The 18,368-nt window shown below is 33.7% G+C and overlaps 3 protein-coding genes across 5 annotated transcripts; 1 reads left to right on the forward strand and 2 right to left on the reverse strand.

Moving 5' to 3' along the window:
* The first annotated feature begins 1,717 nt into the window (after nt 1-1,717).
* Nucleotides 1,718-3,310, forward strand: LOC107459607 (uncharacterized). Its single transcript, XM_016077852.3, has 5 exons — nt 1,718-1,882; nt 2,151-2,344; nt 2,592-2,676; nt 2,766-2,831; nt 3,055-3,310. The coding sequence occupies exons 1-5, from the start codon at nt 1,799-1,801 to the stop codon at nt 3,145-3,147; spliced, it is 522 nt and encodes a 173-aa protein (XP_015933338.1). The 5' UTR covers nt 1,718-1,798; the 3' UTR covers nt 3,148-3,310.
* A 223-nt stretch (nt 3,311-3,533) lies between these two features.
* On the reverse strand, nt 3,534-7,528 carry LOC107459567 (autophagy-related protein 18b). Of its 2 annotated transcripts, none has more exons than XM_021144134.2 (11): nt 7,303-7,528; nt 7,142-7,215; nt 6,982-7,055; nt 6,784-6,893; nt 6,139-6,230; nt 5,818-5,930; nt 5,419-5,538; nt 5,187-5,263; nt 4,735-4,848; nt 4,502-4,567; nt 3,534-3,950 (listed from the first exon to the last, which is right to left on the reverse strand). In XM_021144134.2, the coding sequence occupies exons 1-11, from the start codon at nt 7,365-7,367 to the stop codon at nt 3,809-3,811; spliced, it is 1,047 nt and encodes a 348-aa protein (XP_020999793.1). In that variant the 5' UTR covers nt 7,368-7,528; the 3' UTR covers nt 3,534-3,808. The 2 variants fall into 2 exon arrangements, with proteins under 2 accessions (XP_020999793.1, XP_015933286.1); XM_016077800.3 differs by having other exon boundaries at nt 5,187-5,332; nt 7,303-7,526.
* A 4,596-nt stretch (nt 7,529-12,124) lies between these two features.
* On the reverse strand, nt 12,125-17,206 carry LOC107459499 (probable LRR receptor-like serine/threonine-protein kinase At2g23950). Of its 2 annotated transcripts, XM_016077741.3 has the most exons (12): nt 16,739-17,206; nt 16,580-16,660; nt 16,379-16,511; nt 16,218-16,289; nt 15,778-15,921; nt 15,557-15,628; nt 15,359-15,418; nt 15,143-15,243; nt 14,927-15,058; nt 14,508-14,852; nt 13,575-13,954; nt 12,125-13,185 (listed from the first exon to the last, which is right to left on the reverse strand). In XM_016077741.3, the coding sequence occupies exons 2-12, from the start codon at nt 16,656-16,658 to the stop codon at nt 12,778-12,780; spliced, it is 1,926 nt and encodes a 641-aa protein (XP_015933227.1). In that variant the 5' UTR covers nt 16,659-16,660; nt 16,739-17,206; the 3' UTR covers nt 12,125-12,777. The 2 variants fall into 2 exon arrangements, with proteins under 2 accessions (XP_015933227.1, XP_015933214.1); XM_016077728.3 differs by having other exon boundaries at nt 16,580-17,206.
* Nucleotides 17,207-18,368: the final 1,162 nt, after the last annotated feature.

Raw genomic sequence — 18,368 nt, forward strand, 5'->3', positions numbered from 1 at the left:
CGTGAAGGCATTTCAAGCTTCCCTCATTATCATCTCTGACCTCTTTCGTCTAGACTGCAGAGATAAAAAGTGGTAGTGAGGGTGGTTGAAGTGCCTTCAATCTAGCTCATTTATACATAACGAAAATGTGTATTTCATAAGAAAAAATATTTATTTTAATTATTAATTTCTTGTTAAAAACACATGTTTTTTTATGTTTTTTTATAATAACATACTTATATATTACAAAATTTACCAATATTAAATTATTAAAAAAATTATATAATTAAAACTAAAATTTTAAATTTTTTTATAAAAGCACTTGTATTTAAACATATATGAAAAAGTAGAATTGAAATTAGTGTATCCAAGATATTAAAATTTTAAATTTAAAAAAAAATGAGAAAAAATTGGTGAAGGGACTAGTTTGGTGCACGTCATTCAATTTCAGGGACTAAAATGAGTCACTTAATGCAAAGTGAGGGACTAATTTGGTGCATATACAACGATGGCATAATGGATGACACGTGGACGAATACTGTTGCGACACGTGGCATTACTGAATACGTGGCCAAATAACATTGTGACACGTGGCACAACTATCCACGTCAGCATGCCACGTGTCACTGGTCACCACATCATCCTACCATTACACGTGGCCAAATCATGAAGTGATACGTGTCACTTACCGTCCACGTCATCATGCCATGTCATCACGTCGTTAATGGAAAATGGGTTAGGGACTACTATGGTGCATTTTTTTCAATCTCAGGGACGTAATTGGTGCAATTGGAATCTCAGGGACGATTTCAGTGCAAAACGCCAATCTCAGGGACCATTTTGGGGTTTAACTCGCCAATGAACTGGTTTTTGGCATCAACAAATTAAAGAAATTAATATTTTTTTTTTTTACCTTGACTATATATATATATTGAAAAACATTGCTCGAGTAAAGTTGTTCGAAGTTGGAGAGGATTACAAATCGGGAATTCAATTAATCAAAGCAAACATTGAATACACGTTTTTATATCTTTCAAGTTTCATTTATTTATTTAAAGTGAAAAGTGTGTAGCAGAATGAATTTTGCTTTTCCTATGAAGAGTACAAGAGCAGTACTAGAATTATTCAATTTGTTTACGAATATCCAAGTTTTAAGCTCGTGATTTTATTCCCCCACAAACCTGCATTTCATGTGGTGAACAGTAATCTTCACTGATTAATAAAAGTTGCAAACTCCAATCGTTTGTACCTTGTAGTAGGTCATAGGGTTTGGAATCCAAGAATCCAAGATAATATTCCTACAACTTGTACACGTAATCAAAACTAAACAAATGCACGAATCCTCCATGGTGCAAGGATTTAGATTTTTCTGTTTGCACTATTATGCTTGGAACCTTTCAATCGCTTTCGTTAATGTAATGTTACGTGGATCCAAATTTAATCTAATCCAATCTAATCCCCACCACCACCCTTGTCCCTTACTGGTAGCGCCCAAAAAATCTGGTTTTTGGTCAGGAACAAAAAACGTGCTTCACTTGAACTCATTCTCACGCACGAAATAGCAAAATCAGAAGCCGAGGGGTCTTAACTTTTTAAGTACTGTAAGCCTATTGGGCTACTAACTTTCAATTTTCGAGCCCAGTTTAACAGAAATGGGCCTAAACTAGGCCCAATACTGAAGCTCCGTCGCTCTACCAACCAAACAGTTGAAGCTTTGACCAAAAAAAAAAAAGGAGCTTAAGCAGATGCAGAACTGCACCACACACACGTCACCTTGGTAGCGGAAACTGATTCGAAAGAGATCGGAGAGAAGAGAGAAATGGCGAATCAAGGCGCTAAGAAACGCAAGGAAGAGAACGCTCGTCACATGGCTAGGCTTCGCCAAGTTATCATAGCCTGCAACGTACGCTATCTTGTTCTTTAACACTCTCTTCAATTCTGATTTTGGATTTTCTATGCTAGGGTTCCTTTCTCGGTCGATTTTGTTTCTTTCTTTGCATGCCTCTGCAGAACTTGGCTTTTTTGTTTGTATAGATTTTAATTGTATAGAATCTAATGGCTAATTGATGAAATTTAGAGTAAGGGGTTTAGATTAGTGATATGAACTCAAATGAGTTATTTTTCCTTAGTATGTTGATTATTGATGGGGTAATTAATCAATTAATTAACAGGTAATCTATGTATTAGTGAGGATGTTGTTCTTCCATTCCACATTCACCTGGAAGCACTGGATTGGACTAATTGTGACATCTCTGGCATATTTTATACCATATAAACAACTTGCTAAGATGGCGACGCCAAGTTATGATGACGATGGTGAACTTTTAGATGGTGGTTTTGATATGACTACTGGTGGAGTTTGTGGGTATGTCTTTGTCTTTGGTATCATGCTCTTAAATATTAATTTGTTTGGGATTGGCACTGGTAAAAACCTTGTCAATTTGTTGTTCTCATCGTTATGTGAAAGTTATCACTTGTCACACCCTCCCCTTCTTTGGATTTCCATTCAATGGACCACATTTTCATAATGGTGGTTGCCTTTTCTGAACATTTTATGCTATCTCTAAGTTTATGTATGGTATATATTCTTAACTGTAGCTCATCTTTTGCAGCTATTTACATGATGTTATCTACATAACATGCTTTGTGCAAGTTATGTCTATCATCTCTGGAAAATTTTGGTACACATATCTTGTGGTAAGATCCATATTCAGGCATTGATAAGAGGATACAGCATACTTAAGATTGGAGTCAGTGACAGTTGCTCATCTCTTGACACTATGCAGATACCAGCTTTTGGAGCATACCAATCTTTTGGCTTCATTAAAGGGTTTTTGCCAGGACGTTCAGAGGTATTTTCACGTTCTTAATTTGTTTTGGATCCAAACTTCTTTGTTCCTTCCGAGTATTCTTCTAGTCTAGAATAATGCAACTATCGTTGCAAAAACCAGGATTCCCCGCCTAGTTTTGAGTAGGTGGAAGTGGAGCCATTCTTCTATTTTGGTTCATTTTTCACTTTTAGACCACGAAAAGGACCAGTCTCATTTCTATATTGTATTGCATTTTGTGAATCAGGAACCATATGAAGATGAAAAGACCCGCAAGAAGAGGGAAAAGATGGAGAAGAAAGCATCCAGGCCTAAGTTCGTCAAGACAAGAACTAGATAGGTTTTTGTATTGTTCGAGTGTACACCTAGTTAGGTAACCAACAGAAATATTCAAAACTGATGCGGTCGCTCTGTAATTTCCAGTTATTATGAGAACTAGTTGTATTTTAGTCGAGTTTTACACTTTTACTTTCGTGTAAAATAAAACAATCTCTAATTTGTAAGCGCTCCTTTTTTTTTTCTTCTAAATGCGATTGTTGGGTAAACATCAATACATTGTACACCTTTTTGTTTAATCATCACTTGAATTCCTTTCACATGATTTAACAAAAAGATTCAAATCTTTACATTAGAGCTTTAGACCAAAGGTTAACAACATTAACCATGGGATGTAACCAAATAACTATACTTAGATTGAATGGAGGCACTGACGCCATATTTCGCTAATTGAGACCAGTAAAATTCTTTATTATAAATAGTTCTATACTGCATAAATACAACATATCATCAGCTGCGACCGAGTTGTATCTCAGAAAAATGAGAATATACATTTTTTGGGAGGAAAAATAGAACAAATTTACAACGTTAATTCCTCCATATATGTTATAACACAGTCATGTCAGCAAATGTAGACTGTTTCCTTGGATAGAAAAAGAGCGGCAAGGGTAGTTCAAGTTATTTTTCTAACTGTATGATGCTAACATGCATCCACTATTTGCCACTCATGAAATGACAGCCTTGTCCAGAGTCACTGTCAAAAGATTGAATTCACGTCCCAGAGACCAAGTTAGATCATTGTGGGCATCAACGCTTAAGTTGTATTCCTTGAACTGACCGTTATATGTTATTACAGACATAATGGCCCTGGAAAATTGGAGATGTCAATAGTTCAGCAAGCATATAGGTACCATGAATTAATTGAAACTTGGGAAAGGCAGAAATTGTTAACAATTGGATTCCACATTCAGTTCAATGAACAATTAGTTTGAAGTGACTATACTATATAGCTACTTAAATAGTTCTAAGCCTTGATTTTCATCTAACTGACCATAGTTTGTCTTATTATATATAAGGAATTTGTTAAGAACTACCTACAGAACCTCAGACCATTATAGTATTAGTCCTCCATGACCAAGAAAGACTATTAAGTCCTATCAAAAGTTGTACAAAAAGCATTACAATAAACCTCGTGCAACGGAACAGCAGCTTATAGATTTGAGAGGTTTATCAAGCTAAGAATTATAAGCAATCAGATTAAAAACTACAAGACATTTGCAGGATCTCTGTTTAAGATGAAGGTCAAAACTCAGTCTTAGAGCACATGTCAAAAGCAAACAATAAATACCAGGGGAGACAGGGACATCAAATAAAAAAGATATTGCCAGGTCGACCTGAACAACTAACAAGGCACTCACCTACAAGCTAAAAGTTCAGATGTTGAGGAGTCAGTGACATTATCAACCTTGCGAATTACAGCATAACTGTATGAGAAACAGCAGATTTCACAGAGCTGAAACGTTAGAATGTTTGAAAATTTGAAGCTCTTCGGGAAATTAAGGATAATATGAAATATTGCCAATGTTAATATAGGCCAATTTAAAGTTTTATTGAGTAATGAACCTAGTTGCTTAGCCTCAAAATACTTCACCTTTTGATCCCTGCAGGAACAACATTATGAAGTACATGATGAAAAGCAGGATCGAGCACATCGCTTACAGCATCAGGAATAATTGATCCAAGAATACTACTCGATCTCTTGAGTCTGCAAAAATATACGGAAACTTAAGTGTAATACAGAGAAGGTTGGACACATCTGATCATTGCCAAGATAATCTCAGATGATTGTTTGGGAATATCAAGAGTTCAAAGACATTATGCTGAAGCTTTCAGTGTTTGGCTTCTCTTATTCTTTTGGCGTGTCCACATTAGTATGACCAAGCGTTCAATTTAAAAAAAGCTTAGCCTAATCTTTAGTGTTTTGAAGCAACCCAAGCCTTGGTGATATGTTGGCTTGTTAACATTAATAATATGTATTACAACAGAAAGTAACAACTAACAACAAGTGAAGAATAATTGTATATTTTAAACTATAATTCTCACCTTGGTTGTGAAGCATGTGCAAGAGTAAAAACATGAACAGAACCAGAAGAACTCGAGGCTGCAAGAATATCCGGAAGCTGCTTTGACGGCCCAAATGACAAAGAATAAATAGTCGATGGATAAGACCCCCTTCGAAAGCTATATGACTGCTAAGAGATATTAGATTCTACACATTAAGTAACCAAATTCATATTGGAAGTGGTTTCAAATAGCATAAAATTTTATTGTTCACCTTTGTTGCATCTGAAACCAAATGAACTCTGATTATGGTTCCTTGCTCGGAAGCTGTGGCTATATACATTCCATTTGATGAAAGAATCATTGCAACCAGTGGTGAACGATGAGCCTCAATCTGTATTTTAGGTTCAACAATAATGCACATCACAATAAGTAAAATATATAAACATGCATATCAATTTATATCTAGTACTAACTACTATGAAAAAAATACAAAAAAAAAGAGGCAGTTATGCCCTTGAAAGGAAAACAGCATGGCCATGTGTTAAGAAAATGAAGATCATTTACTGGGATGAACTTAAAAATCAAACCCACTGACAAATATTATAGTAACAAAGCCATTTTGTTTTATTATTATACAGCACAATTAAGAAAGCCAAGTTTATGCCATAACCTCACAGTGTAAGTGACGATCCATGACATTATACAACAATGCAGATCCTTTGGTGGTGCTAGCAGGAAGAGCCAAATAGCAAGCATCCAAAGAAGTGGAAAATGCGCATATCCCTGTGAAGAAAGTTTTTCCAGAAAAGTTTATGGATAATACAGGATATTAAAATGCGCAGGTCCTACGTTGTCATTTTCAGTGCTGACAATGATATATATGCAAGAACACAATTTATGAAAATCAAACATGCAACCACTGCAAAAGTAGTGCTTAGCACAAACTCTCCTGATTGAATGGAATCTCATCAAGTATTAATTCCAGCCTCACCTTTAATGTTTGGCACTGTGTCAATAGTCTCCAAGATTTTGAGGCTATTTAATTCATATATATAAGCTTTGTCTTGTAAAATGACAACGAGTCTGCGTTGGAAAGAAACAGAGAGATGGGATTATTCTTAGCGACGAATGAATTATGCTGATTGGGTCATTGGTTATCTAGATTCCAGTCTGAAAGTATAATCAATCAGGAAATAATTGTGGGCTAGAATGAATAGTACTCTTACCATTCCAATTATCTAGTATAGTAAATTAAAATAATTGAAAAAAGTGGAATCATTTTATTGATTATCGGATTTGTAGTTCATACATATACACAACCCAAAGAGTAGGAGTGCAACTATTAAGTATACACAAGAAACAAAAGCAGTGTGATGGTGAATATCGAGAAAACGACACAATGCTGTAATCAAATATTCATAAAAAGAGATCAGAGTTCAAGCAACAACTTCAGTAGTACTCAACTTCATTGAAAACCATCGCAACGATCTTTGATGAGCACTTGATGCCCAAGAATTCTCCCATAACATTTTAGCAAGAGTAAATCATGAATTCATACACAAAACAAAACAAAATAAAGCAAAACAAAACAATACAGAATAAAATAGGAAAAAGGTAGGAAAGTAGAGACTTTTACCTTTGTCTATTCATGCGAACAGCAAGTATTGAAGTTAGAAAGTTCAATTCCCTAAGAGCAGCAGAAGTGGTTGTATTAAATAAACAGAGACGGCGTGGGGACAGAGATGGCTGCATCACTCGGACCAATGAAGACAATCAGATCACAGAGAAAGCTAAATTAAAACCCTCACACAAAACAACGAAGAAAAGCAACTACCTTATCACCAGCTCCAACAATAGCAAGAAGACTTGAGCTGAACAACATCTCAACAATAACAAAACCTCCAACAACTACGAGATCGAAAAATAACCATAAATATTTAAGAAGATAGCAGGGCATGTAAAAATTGAAATATTCATGGAGTTTGGAGCTCTACATCTTTGGTAGCAGAGCCTTCCTGAATTGGTATCAAATATTCTGAATCCATCTCTGGTGCCAATTGCGAAGCAACTGCAGCAAAGAATGTTGAAATTAGCGAGAGGGAGAGTTGAGTTGAGAACGAAAGGGATTGAATTGGAAGAAAGAAAGAGTACGTACGTGTGGTCCTGGTTGAAAGAAGCGCAGAGGATAGGGCACGAAGATGAAGATGACTGGTTCGCCATTCGAATTCGGATTTGGAAGCTCCCTTCCTCAATGATTGGGAATACGATTACGATTACGATTCTGATTACGATTTTTTGGACTCTGCAATTCTAAGCTCCTTACGATTCTCATATCTTTCAATGGCGTCCACTTCCACCACACCACCTTTCAAAAAAACTAAAATATTCTTAGTTTATTTTATTTTAAATGAATGAAATCACCTCTTTAATTTTAAAACTAATCTTTTGGTATTAATTTTAAAAGGACTAAAATATCTTTTAGGTTTAAGGATGTTTAATTGGATTAGAAATTAAAATTTGAATTTGATTATGAAAAAGCTAAAATTTTTCACATAGTTTATTTGAAGAGAGTAGAAGACTAATTTACCATTATTTTTAAAAATACAAAAATACTCTTGTTATTTATATTAAAAGTTTTAAAATATCTTTTAATCATTAGTTTTAAAATGACTAAATTATTTTTATAGGATTAATTAAGATTAGAGTAAAGTAATAATTATATCCCTGAAATAAAAAAAAATATCAATTTGATCTTTTAAGATAACAAACGATAGATACGCTATGTTCTTCTATCAATTTACAATGCTCATGTGGCACGGGACACGCGCACTAGTTTACATAATGAAATATATGGACAACTCTGTTTCGTTTCACACTATCTATTGATAGAAAGATATAGATGTCCACCATTTGTTATTGTGGAGGACTTAATTGGTACTTTTTTTTCTTCAAAGATTAATTAGTCCGAAATCGAAATATTTGAAAACATAATAGTCACTTTACTCTTAAGATTATTTGATGGTAAAAATTCAAGTGCAGTCAATTTTAGATCAAGTTGATCATTAAGAACTGTTAGATAAAAATTTAGTCAAATCATTCAAATTATTTAATGACTCTTAACTATCAATTTCACATGAAGTTGATTGCACCTAAATTTTCAATTGTATTAGAATTATAAATTTTAATCTAATATTAAAAAGACTAGAATACCCTTATTTTATGTTTTAAAGACACTAAAATATTTTTTTTTTGAATAAAAATTAAAAGACTAAAATATCCTTTATAATAAATGTTTAGTTATAGTAAAAATTATAAATTTCAACCTTCAAAAACACTCTAATACCCTTTTATAATTAAGTTTTAAAAGAACAAAACAATTTTGGAAGGCTATTTTAAAAAATACTAAAATAATATTATAGGATTAATTTATATTATTTAATTGTATTAGAAATTGAAAATTTGGATATAACGTTAAAATTCAAAATAGAAAAAATCGATATTTTATGTGAAATTGAAAAAATAAATTAAGTACGTAAAATATAAAATTTTAACAAGATTTAAATTATAGAATTGTCAAATCTAGTAAAAATTTTATAAAATCAATTGACTCATTTAAAATCGTAATATCAAAAAATTTTAAAAATTAAATCAAAATTTTAACTATTATGTTAAAAATACTAAAAGTCTCTCTGGTTTTAAGATTTTTTTTTTGGTTTAATTTTTTTGTAAAGAAAATAGATTAGTTATATTTTGGATTTTCTGCTTAAAATGCTTGAGTTGGATAGTTCTCTTTTTTATCTTTTCAATCAAATTTCCACTGACGCAAATTTTCGATTAGGTTTCCATGAAATTACAACCCCAATACGAAGTTCCATTGTTAAAACAGGAGCCCAATAACTAGCCCATTGTAGCCCAATAACAAAAAACATACTACACTATTGGGTAGAAGTTCACCCCACTAAAAAAATACTAATCGCCTTCGAATACCCTATTTACAACTTTATGCATTTATAATTGGCTTGGGCCCAAGCCCACCTATCAGGTAAAGAGGATAGTGATTAGTGCTAAATACTGATTCACGTCCCAAAAAAATGCTAAATACTACTTCATGCTTGCCAGTTGCCACCCATCTGGCATTGCCTTTCTCAGTATCTCATTTTTTCTTTTTCCCACTGAGATCATTAGAATGTTTTTTTTTTTTAACAAAGAAAGCTAAACAGAGAAAAGTGGAGCAGCTCAACGAACACGACGACACACACAACAAAGCTAAGGAAAATATATACAATCAATCAATTTTTATTTTTGACATTCGCATTAACAATTATATAGATCATCACTATACTATTCCTTATAATTTAGAAATGACTTCTTTTTTATGTCTTCAATGTTTTTTTTTTAAATATTCTCACGTTTGGTTCTAGCTAAATAGTCCAAATTACAGTAAAAAAAAACTAATCAGCTACTTTTTCTTTTCATATTTTTTGTCATGCACTCTTGTCCATTGTCCAACTTTCAAATAATTATTTGATTATACTCCGAATAACCCATACTTTATCATAATATGTCAATCACACGCACCACACTTATCAACTAAACTTACAGTAAAAAAATAAATAATGAATACGTTTTATTTATTTTTTTACATAGAATACAGGTATTATCATTTTAATAAATGACTCCTAGAAAAATTTAAACGCTCTTTAGTATTTATCCTTTTCACTAAGACAAATCATATAAAAAGCTCGATTTTTGTCGGGACCAACCTTATCTAAATTGCACTAGTGAAGCTATAACTTGTGACTTCCTCTAAAATAGTCTCTAATTTCAACACCTATACGAAGAAATTAGTAGAAAAAATACATTTTTTTTATCAAATTTTCACACAACTACATCATCTCTACCAGTTGATAGTTTATCTAACCTTAACCTTTCATGAAGTTGGTTGACAAGTGCAAACTCCTATTGAAACAACTCTTTTCTTTGATTGAAATTCATATCCATTATAATCCATCCCAAAACCCACAGTCTCTTATGACAGATCCTTATTAGTTTGAAATAGAAAAAAGTTTCGAAAAACTTCCTTTCAAGGCCCACCTTATAACCAATTGTCTTCCCAAAATCGAGTTCTTCTTCCATCCCTTATTTCCATAGAGAGCCCACTAATCATCTTGTCTTTCACCGTTGTTCTTCGAAATTTAACTGATAAATATGTTTGCACGGACCCCTTTTGATGGTAGAGTTTGATTTGATAACATTATATTAAGATCCAAACTATTACAAGAGCATATAATCTTTTTCTATAATGAACAATCCTCCTTTAAAAAACACCACCACCACTGAAATAGAATCGTTATATTCCTAGTCACCGCATCTCGCACTCCCAAACCACCTAACTTTTTTTGCGCCTATATCACTTTCCATTTAACAAAAGGCATACCATTATTTCCGTCCTCTCTACTCCATACAAATCTCCTTTGCTATGCTATCAACTTCTCTGCAACCGCCTTTGACATCTTATATAAATTAAGATAGTAAACCGGCAAGCTATTGAGCACAGACTTGATAAGGACTAACTTTCCAACTTTGTTGAGTACCTTTGCTTTCTAGAGACTAAGCTTCTCTTCCACCTTATCTATAATTGGTTTTCAGATCTTCATCGGTCGATGGTTTGCTCCTAAAAAAATCCCAAAGTATCTCACGGGTAGAACGACTTCTATGCACCCTAGCAACCCACACATATTTGCCCCCAACTCCGGCTCGCAATTAACCGATATCAAATTTGACTTGTCAAAATTAATTGTCAGGCTAGACATAAGCTCAAAACATCGCAAAAGTCTCTTATAATTCAAAATTGTCTCCATCTTTGGAGGGCAGAACAAAATAGTGTATTTGCAAACTGTAGATGAGACAGTTCTATATTATCTCTCCCAACCAGTAGTAGAGATATGCGTTCGTTCCTAACTACCTCTCCCACCATCCAATGCAACACATCAACAAGAACAAACAAAAATGGAGATAGAGAATCTCCTTGTCTTATACCTCTCTCCATCTTGAACGGCTTGGACGGTGACTCATTAATTAAAACCGACATAGATGCTGTACTTACACATTCCTGCACTCATACCCTCCATCTATGACCAAAGTCTATCTTTTGTAACACGATATCTACAAAACTCTTTTGAAAATCTAGTTTGATAATTACCGCCTTCTTGTGCGTCAGTCGTTTCACATGCTATGAGTGCTCCATCGTGTATTTTTCCGTCCCTTTACAAATGCACTCTGTCTCTTTCACCAAATCTAGCACCTTATACACACATCCAACCATATTAATTAGCCGAAGGTTTTTGATCTTCTTTGCACTTACAAATTTTAGCACCAACGCCACCCATATTGCATTTGCATCCGTTGGTAATTTGGCATTTTGGAAGAATCCTATTATAGAATTCCTAACCAATCTTATCCCAACACTTTATGTCTTTAGTTCCCTCAGTAGAGGACATTACTTCCGATGTTGCAACTTCTTCTCCATCAATTTTCTTTACCAACCATGAAAATATACTCCTACCGATACAAATTCTTATAGAATCCTCTAATCACAATCTTAATTCTAGCCTGATTCCTTACCAACCTCCCATAAATTTAAAGTTTATCAATTTTATTATTCCTCCTTCTGACCAAAACTACACTACTTGATAAAAGTATCTAATATTCTTACCTATATCCCTTGCATTCTTTTATTTTATTATATACACTAACTTGAAAACGAGCTACATTTTCCTCTCTTTTATTTCTGATATATGTCATATGTGAGATTCACTTCATACATAATACATGCATCACAAAGTAAGCTCATTTGTGATATGATACATCACTTTGAACGTTCTAGCAATTTATGCATTAACATCATTTTAATTATTTGGACAAATAACACGCCACGCCATATAAGACTGAAGCAGATAAAGCATGAAGACGGAAAGTGATAAAAGCGGTAAAAACACCCAATAAAAAGAGGTGACCGTATTGAGAGGGGGAAAATAAATGAATAAAGTAACGCGTGGCCCTGCAAAAGCATCTGAAGGAAAAAGACATGTAACAGCTGAAAAGCAGAGACTCTGTGACCTTCACTCACACTTTCAAAGTTTTGAACACACACAGAAAATTCATGTGCCCCCATCCCATCCCACATCCCCTCTCTCTCTCTTCCCTTCTTCAGTCAAAACCATCAGTATCAATATTCTGTTGCATGACACCCTCTCCTCTCTTCTTGATTCACATACTTGAGAGCAAGGAATCTTTGATGATCATTGTACTCCATCCACCCTACCCTATACGACTATACGCACTGAACCTAGTTACACCTTGATTTCTACCGTTCTTTTTTGCATCCAAAAGCACGCCACTTTGTACTACTACCACAACTCCACTCAAACTCATATTTACAATTAAAACACAAACCCAACATGATAATGTGTTTTACAGAACCATATACACTGATTAAATCCTAGAATAACCCAAGTTTAATAATAATAACAATTTTATAAGAAAAAAAATAAAGAATTATGATTATATATGACCAATAGATCTCATTTCCCTTTTCTTTTCTAATTTTCCTATTGAAAGCCATGGTAATTTACCTAGGACCAGAGAGTTCCATGGCATAGGAATCCAAGGAGCGTTCATCATCATCGTCATCCATTGTGGTGCCAAACATGCTTGTACGATCATGAACACTGTCATCATGCTTCGATGCAGGGGCAGGGGCGCGGGATGATGTGTGGCCACTGTTATTGCTTGGGGTCATGCCATGACTAACATTCCGATCATGATTATTACTATGTGATGCTGCCCACTTCTCAGCAAGTCCATCGCCTTCAAGCATTCGGACCACCTCGGACATCTTGGGGCGATGTGCTGGCAAATATTGAGTGCATAGTAAAGCCACTTGAAGCATCTCCCCCACCTCTATCATGTCATAGTTGCTCCCTAGCTCCTTGTCCACCAACACCGAAACCTTCTTTTCTTGCTGTATTTTCCTAACCTGTTACAACATACCAATTTTGATTTCAACTCTGTTAAAGTCTAAACATTTCTCATGCTTCAATCACTATAGCCATATTGAGGACATCCTATTAATATCATAGTACATAACTACATACTACATATCTTTTGGGTATAATACATTAACATACCTAAGAATTCAAGTTTTCCTGGTTCTTCAAATATTGTTGATAGAAATGAAATACGTAAATGAACAATTGCACAGGCAGAAGTGTCCCCATAAAGTTTAGCATTCTCTTAACAGAATGCTATGATGCATAAATATAACTACGATGATTAAAATTAATACCACAATTAATACTGACATATCGTTTTGATTATTAAGAATGGAAATTAACAGTTTGTTTTGGGACCAGAGAATAGACTTACCCACTCTAGCATAGCGCCTTTTTGATTCACAGTTTTCCCAAACTCAAGTGCTGTCATTCCAGTTATGAGCTCTAGCAAGAGAATGCCAAAACCAAATACATCAGTTTTCTCAGAAGATTGGCCAGTGGAAAGGTACTCTGGAGCAATGTGCCCAACAGTGCCACGGACCGCGGTTGTGACGTGGGATTCAGAATGGTCAAGGAGCTTTGCAAGGCCAAAATCACCAACAACAGCCTCACAGTAGTCATCAAGAAGAACATTAGCAGCTTTAACATCTCTGTGTATTATCTTTGGATCGCATTGCTCGTGCAGATACAGAAGTCCTCTCGCAGCTCCAATTGCTATCCTCTTTCTTGTGTTCCAATCTAAAGATGGTTTGCCTATCATCACGTTCGTGATATTAAACAAGAAGGAATTTAAGTCCAAGATTTACTAGCTAAACTAAGCCTTCAATTATAAGGAATTTAAGTAAAGAAGAAGGATTTTAATGCCTAGAATATACATTTTGTAAACCTGGAAAGAAACAATCAATACATTTTTGTAAATCTGTAAAGAAACAACCAATTTGACTTGAAATTAAAAAGTTCCCAATAGATTGATTCAAAACATTTTAAGCTTATATTTGAAATCATGATGATGGTCTTCCAAGTATTTTAAATATTATTGAATACACAAGACATTGATAACTAGAGATAAATTATGTGTAGGTGCCTGACATCCAAAACTATTTTTCAGATTACAGGAGAAAAAGAGTCAAATTTGAAAAAATAATTAAGTCCTAAAATTAAAATCCGAAAACATGATAGATGCAGATCAAAGACCATAACAGGATTTAAATGCAAAACGAAGACCACATAACTAAGTTCTACTAAAATATATAGTAACAAACATTGTGTGATCACATGCTTTGTGGGTGTAGTGAGATAAACCTACCTCTAAGCCTGGATGCCACACTGCCATTAGACATATAAGGATAAACCAGAAGCTTTTCATTAGGAGTAGCACAATATCCAATTAAGCGAAGTAAATTGCGATGAACTGCCAAACTGATCATCTCCAATTCTGTTCGAAACTGTGATTCACCAGAACTTCCAGTAACATCCTTCAGTCTTTTCACTGCCACCATAGAGCCGTCACCAAGTTTTCCCCTATAAACATTGCCAAAACCTCCAGCCCCAAGTATGTTCTTGGAGCTGAAACTATCTGTTGCTTGTTGGAGCTCTCTGAACGTGAAAGTCTTGAGATTTCCCAAGCTGACAATTCCCTCTTCCTTATATTCTGCAGCAGAGCAAAAATCATAACGAACTATTCCTCCATACATAATCTAAGAACTGTTATGTTGTGCTACCTACCACCAATAAATAGGATGGCCTGGTGCTGTCGTTTATGTCTATACCAAAAGATCCCAAAGAGCAAAACCATGAGAGAAGCACAACTAAGACTAACTCCAAGTGCAACTGCTATTTTTCTGGACTTGTGTTTTCCTAAACATGGAGATGTCAAATAGGTTTAAAATGTTGTATAAATAAAACAAGAGCACAAGACAGCTAAACGTTAAAGATAGGTACCTTGTGATGATGTTTGAGAGAAGGAAACGGGCATAAGAGTTGCTGATCCAGAGCAACCTTCAGTAGTGATGCTTCCACAAATTAATGGGTTTCCCACAATACTACATAGTAACAGTGAACAAAAGACAAAAGGAAACAGTTCAAAAATAATGTATACAATAAAATAATACAGCACTATCAAACACACGCACACACACAGGGGAAGAGACACCATACTTGAATGCCCTTGCAGGAAACTTGGGCAATGGTCCACTTAGATTGTTATAAGACAAGTCTCTGAATAATGCATAGAGTCATCATCATCACATCAGAGATAAATAGAAATAGTGTTAACAAGAAGTTGCATGTGGTTTCGATTTTCAAGGCACTGGTATGCGTGAGGAAAGGGGTAATTGGTATTATATCCATACTCACAAGAAAGCAAGCTGTGGGATTTTGGCCAGTGAAACAGGAAAGGGTCCTGACAAGCTATTGTTGTTGAGCCTCCTGCTCTCATTGCATTCCACATTTTACATAAATAATAATGATAATACAAGATTTCAAATAACACAAGTAGTATCATCTGAAAATTAATAAATCAATTTACTCCTTAAAAATGGTGATAAAAAGGAAAAACAAAATAAGAAACTACTCACAGGTATTGGAGACTATCCAATTGGCCGAGAGAGGAAGGAATCACCCCAGAGAATCGATTATTGGAAAGATCCAATGTCTGAAGCTTTGGAAGGGTTCCAAGCTCGGGCGGAATTCGACCTGAGATATTGTTGTTCTGCAGTAACCTGCATTCACCCATAAACGAAGGTTCCAACGTGGAGAATTATGCTTAGGTTTCTCAGAAGGTGATACAAACTCCAATACTAAAGACATGAAAACGAAAACTAAAGGATTACTGGAACAAAAAAAGAAAAAAGATGATGTTGAGGTGAATACACATAAGGACAAGCACTACTTAGAAACCAGTAATTGTAATAACCAAAACAAGATAAACAGGTAGTGTTTGTAGAAGAAAAAAGAAGCATTGAAAGAGACAAATATGAATGCAAAATTGGAAAGAAGATTTGTTCTGAGTCCTCACACTTGGCGAAGATTTGTTAGGTTTCCAATTGCTGCAGACAAAGTTCCAGAGAGAGATTGGCTCGGCGCTCCCCTGTACACAAACAAACAAAAGCAATGAAGTGCAAAATCCCTGAGACGACGACGAATAAGAAGAAGAAGAAGAAGAAGAAGAAGACTAACAGGCCAATAACAAGGGAATCAGAGGAGCAAGTAATCATGGCCCAGCTGCAAGCGTCGACTGAGTACTCATCCCAGTTACTCAACACACCGTGAGGATCAGTGAGACTCCACTTGATGCTCATTAGAGCCTCCACTGCACATTTCAGTCAATGAATTCCGCTCCAAAGAAAGAAGCCACAAGAGAAGACAAGAGGTACGTACCTTCGTGGTTGCGAGGCTCCGCAGATGAAGAGAGTGCGGCACGCGAGAGGAAAAGGACGAGAAGGAGAACCACCGCCATGACTATAGAGCAACAACGGATTTCAACATAGCTCACAAGCACAAGCATTACCAAAAGTAAAAGGAGTAATAATATCTAACCTAATATCAATCAATGAATTTCAATTTGTAATGGAGCACAACACAGCTTCGCTTTACAACAAAAGAAAGAAAAAGGGAAATTGAAATGTGTGTGACTTGAGCGCAGAATTTTAGATGCTTAGAGAAGAAAAGATTAGAAGTACTAATACTAATACTAATACTAATAATAATAATGAGATTAATGAGCCTTCAGCTAGCCAGAATCAAAACGTCCATCGCTTTTGCTAATAGCTTGTGCTCCAATTCTGCTCTGGTTTTTCATAATTATTATTATTATATGATTATTATGATAGTAGTAGTAGAGTTAGTAGTATTGAATTAATAATAGAGAATAGAGAGGGAGTGATGGTGATAGAGGGATTGGAGGGAGCAGTTTGATTTGACAAAGACATGGTGTTGTGCGCAGCCAATTGTTGGGTCACATTAACAGAGATAGTGACAATGGATGGGTCCCTGCATTTCTTCAACACACTCATCATTACCACCACCCCTTCATCTTTTTCTTCTATGGTTTATCACAATCATTATTAAAATAAGTAAAAGCCACAAATACACTCGACCAATTACACTTTCAAGAGATTAATTCAGAAAGAAAAAAATTTTAATAAAAATTTTTAAAATAGTAGATATAGACATATTATTTTTAAATTAATTTTTATAATTAAAATAAAAAAATTTAAATTTAAATTAATTTATTTATATTTATTATTTTAAAAGATTTTATTAATATTTTTTTAGACATTAATTAATATTTTTATCCATAATCATATTATAAAAATATAAATCTTTTAAAATTACATTAGTTTTGTTCTGATATTATATATTATAGTATAAAAGATTTTTAAAATTAAACTACTTTTATAAAAGGGAATGCTCCCATAAAGATGTATAAAATATTTTTTTAAAGATATTTTTTAATAATTAAAATTTAACACATATAATCATTTAAATTGTGTTATTTTTGTCAAAATTAGGTCATACAAATTAATTTGACCAAAAAATAGTAAATCAAATTTTGAATCAGAATATATATATATAATAGGAATATTTTAGTTGTGTTTTATAATAGGGATATTATAGTAATTTTTTATAAAAAAATATTAATTTATACTGGTTCAAATTTTAATTTATTTAATTTTTTGCTAAACTGATTTGTTTGGTCTAATTTTAATAAAAATAATACAATTTAATTGATTATATGTGTTAAATTTTAATTTTTTAAAAAACATCTTTAAAAAAATATATTTTTAACATCTTTATCTAAGTGGCTCCCTTCATAAAAAGGTCGTAGGGGACAAAAGTTCTATCGACTAAGAAGGTCATAATTTCCGTAAATAAAAAAATCAAATAAAAGATTTTCTGTTATTATTTTTATATTAAAGAGTTTAATTTTTTATTATTAATTAATTTTAACATTTGTTATCTAAAATTTAAAAGAATTTAACGTGTATATTTTTACATTTGATTAGGTATTAAATTTGTTGTACAAATAAAAATAAAATTTTTATACTTACTATTTAAAAATAATTTTCTTATTCTCTTTATGTATATAAAAATATAATTAGATATTAATATAAAAAAATTATATTGATATTTATAAAATTAACTCAAAATTATTTTTTTAATTATT

Source organism: Arachis duranensis, chromosome 1 (genome assembly GCF_000817695.3).
Source record: "Arachis duranensis cultivar V14167 chromosome 1, aradu.V14167.gnm2.J7QH, whole genome shotgun sequence".
Classification (NCBI taxonomy): domain Eukaryota; kingdom Viridiplantae; phylum Streptophyta; class Magnoliopsida; order Fabales; family Fabaceae; genus Arachis; species Arachis duranensis.